Source organism: Cajanus cajan, chromosome 11, assembly GCF_000230855.2.
Source record: "Cajanus cajan strain Asha chromosome 11, NIPB_CcT2T_4, whole genome shotgun sequence".
Taxonomy (NCBI): domain Eukaryota; kingdom Viridiplantae; phylum Streptophyta; class Magnoliopsida; order Fabales; family Fabaceae; genus Cajanus; species Cajanus cajan.
Window position 1 is genome coordinate 2,965,267 of NC_138527.1, and position 2,133 is coordinate 2,967,399.

At 41.0% G+C, this 2,133-nt stretch overlaps 1 protein-coding gene across 1 annotated transcript; it reads right to left on the reverse strand.

Annotated features, from left to right (window-relative positions):
• Positions 1-202: 202 nt before the first annotated feature.
• Positions 203-1,663, reverse strand: LOC114914984 (transposon Tf2-10 polyprotein). The gene has a single exon (XM_083066778.1). It carries the CDS (start codon positions 1,661-1,663, stop codon positions 203-205), a length of 1,461 nt encoding a protein of 486 aa, XP_082922904.1.
• Positions 1,664-2,133: the final 470 nt, after the last annotated feature.

A 2,133-nucleotide genomic window follows, 5' to 3' on the forward strand; every position in this document is an offset into this window, starting at 1 on the left:
AAGAACACAAGGAATCAAGGATTAAATGTTGAGAGTGCACTTCCTATGAGATCAAACGGGATCACAGGGAATCACTCAACTTGATTAAAATGGAAATGCAGTACAATAACATCAGCAATGAAGAAAAGTACACAGAGAGAGAGAGGAGAATATCTCTTCTAACATTGCCTACCTTTCTCTCCTACCCCATCCTGACATTTAACTAATTTCTCTGCCACACAAAATCCCTCATCCGCACACTAGGCCTACTCACACGTTTGGCCTTGATTTCACTTCCCAACCCATCATTTGCTGCCACCTGTCCTTGTGAGCTAACCGAATTCACATGCTCCTCATTCCTTGATTTCTCTTTCCACTCAGCTCTTCCTTCACTTGATTGCTCAATTACTTCCTTGTCCTTCTGACCTTGATCATCCATGATGTCAACTTCTTTACGTCCCAAGCCACTAGTGATTTCCCTTTCTGTTACAATACTCCCCCCTTGATGAATAACCTTGTCCTCAAGGTTGAGATTTGGATAACTCTTAGCCATTTCCTCACTATCTTCCCATGTTGCTTCATCTTCACTAAATCCTTCCCACTGGACCAGGATTTGATGCACAGTTTGGCCTGCTCGAATGATGTCCCTTATACTGAGTATTTTGAAAGGAAGCACTACAGGCCCTTCCACTGAAGTTGTTAATGGTAATGGAACATAAACAACATCAGTAACTCCTCTAAATTGCTTCAGTTGTGAAATGTGGAAAACAGGATGTAGTTTAGCATAATCTGGCAGCAGTAATTTGTAAGCCACTGAACCGATTCTCTCTTGAATTGGAAAGGGACCAAAATATCTTAATCCTAGCTTCTGATTCTTTCGTAAAGCTAGTGAATGTTGTCGGTAAGGCTGGAGTTTCACCAAAACTAGATCACCAACCTGAAATTCCTTATGCATTCGTTTCTGATCTGCATATTTCTTCATTTTCTGCTGTGCCTTCAACAAATTCACCTTTAACTCTGCTATCACTCTATCTCTTTGTTGTAACATCATTTGGATTGAAGGGGGATCTGCATTAGAGTGGTTATATTTGAGGAGTGTAGGTGGTTCCCTGCCATAAACCACTTTGAAAGGGGACATTTGAGCACTGTGGTGAAATGAGGTATTGTACCAAAATTCTGCCCATGGCAAGAATTTGATCCAATCTCTAGGCCTCTCATGTGTAAAACACCTTAAGTACATCTCCAGGCACTTATTTAAAGCCTCAGATTGCCCATCTGTCTGAGGATGGTAGGCAGTACTGAGTTTGAGTGTTGTCCCACTCAAATGCAAAAGGTGTTGCCAAAAGGAACTTGTGAACACCTTGTCCCTATCTGACACTATGGAGTTAGGAAAATCATGTAATTTGACCACAGTATTGAGAAAAACTTCTGCTACCTTTTTGCTACTGAAATTGGCCTTAAGAGGTGCAAAGTGAGCATACTTTGACAATCGATCAACTGTGACAAATACCACTGTGTATCCTTCTACAGGTGGTAAACCAACAATGAAATCCATGCTGATATCTTCCCAAATTTGATTGGGAATAGGTAAGGGTTGTAGAAGGCCAGCAGGTGAAATGGTTGCTGTTTTAGCTTTCTGACAGATTAGGCATTGTTGCACATACTTGGCTATGTCCTTGTTCATTCCTTTCCAAAAAAATTGTGTTGTTACTCTTGCTATAGTACGAGCTACACCAGAATGACCCCCTATAGGTGATGAATGATACTCCTACAAAATCTGGTTTATGATGGTTGAATCATTTGGTACCACAATTCTGTCCTTCCACAATAACAGCCCATCCAAGACAGTGTAAGGTGAATTCATAACTTTCCCTTGTGTGCAATCAGCTATAATGACTTGCAGAGAAGTGTCCAACACCAAAGCAGCTTTGATCTTCTGAACCAAATCAGATGTTGTAAGAGAGCTAGCCATGAAGAATGACCTTGATAATGCATCTGCAGCCAAATTTTCCACTCCTAGCTTGTACTCAATTGAGAAGTCATAGCCAAGAAATTTGTGCAACCAGGCTTGTTGCTCAGGTGTTTGGAGAGATTGATCCAAGAGAGATTTGAGGCTTTTTTGGTCAGTTCTTATAATGAATTTGTGTCCCAGCA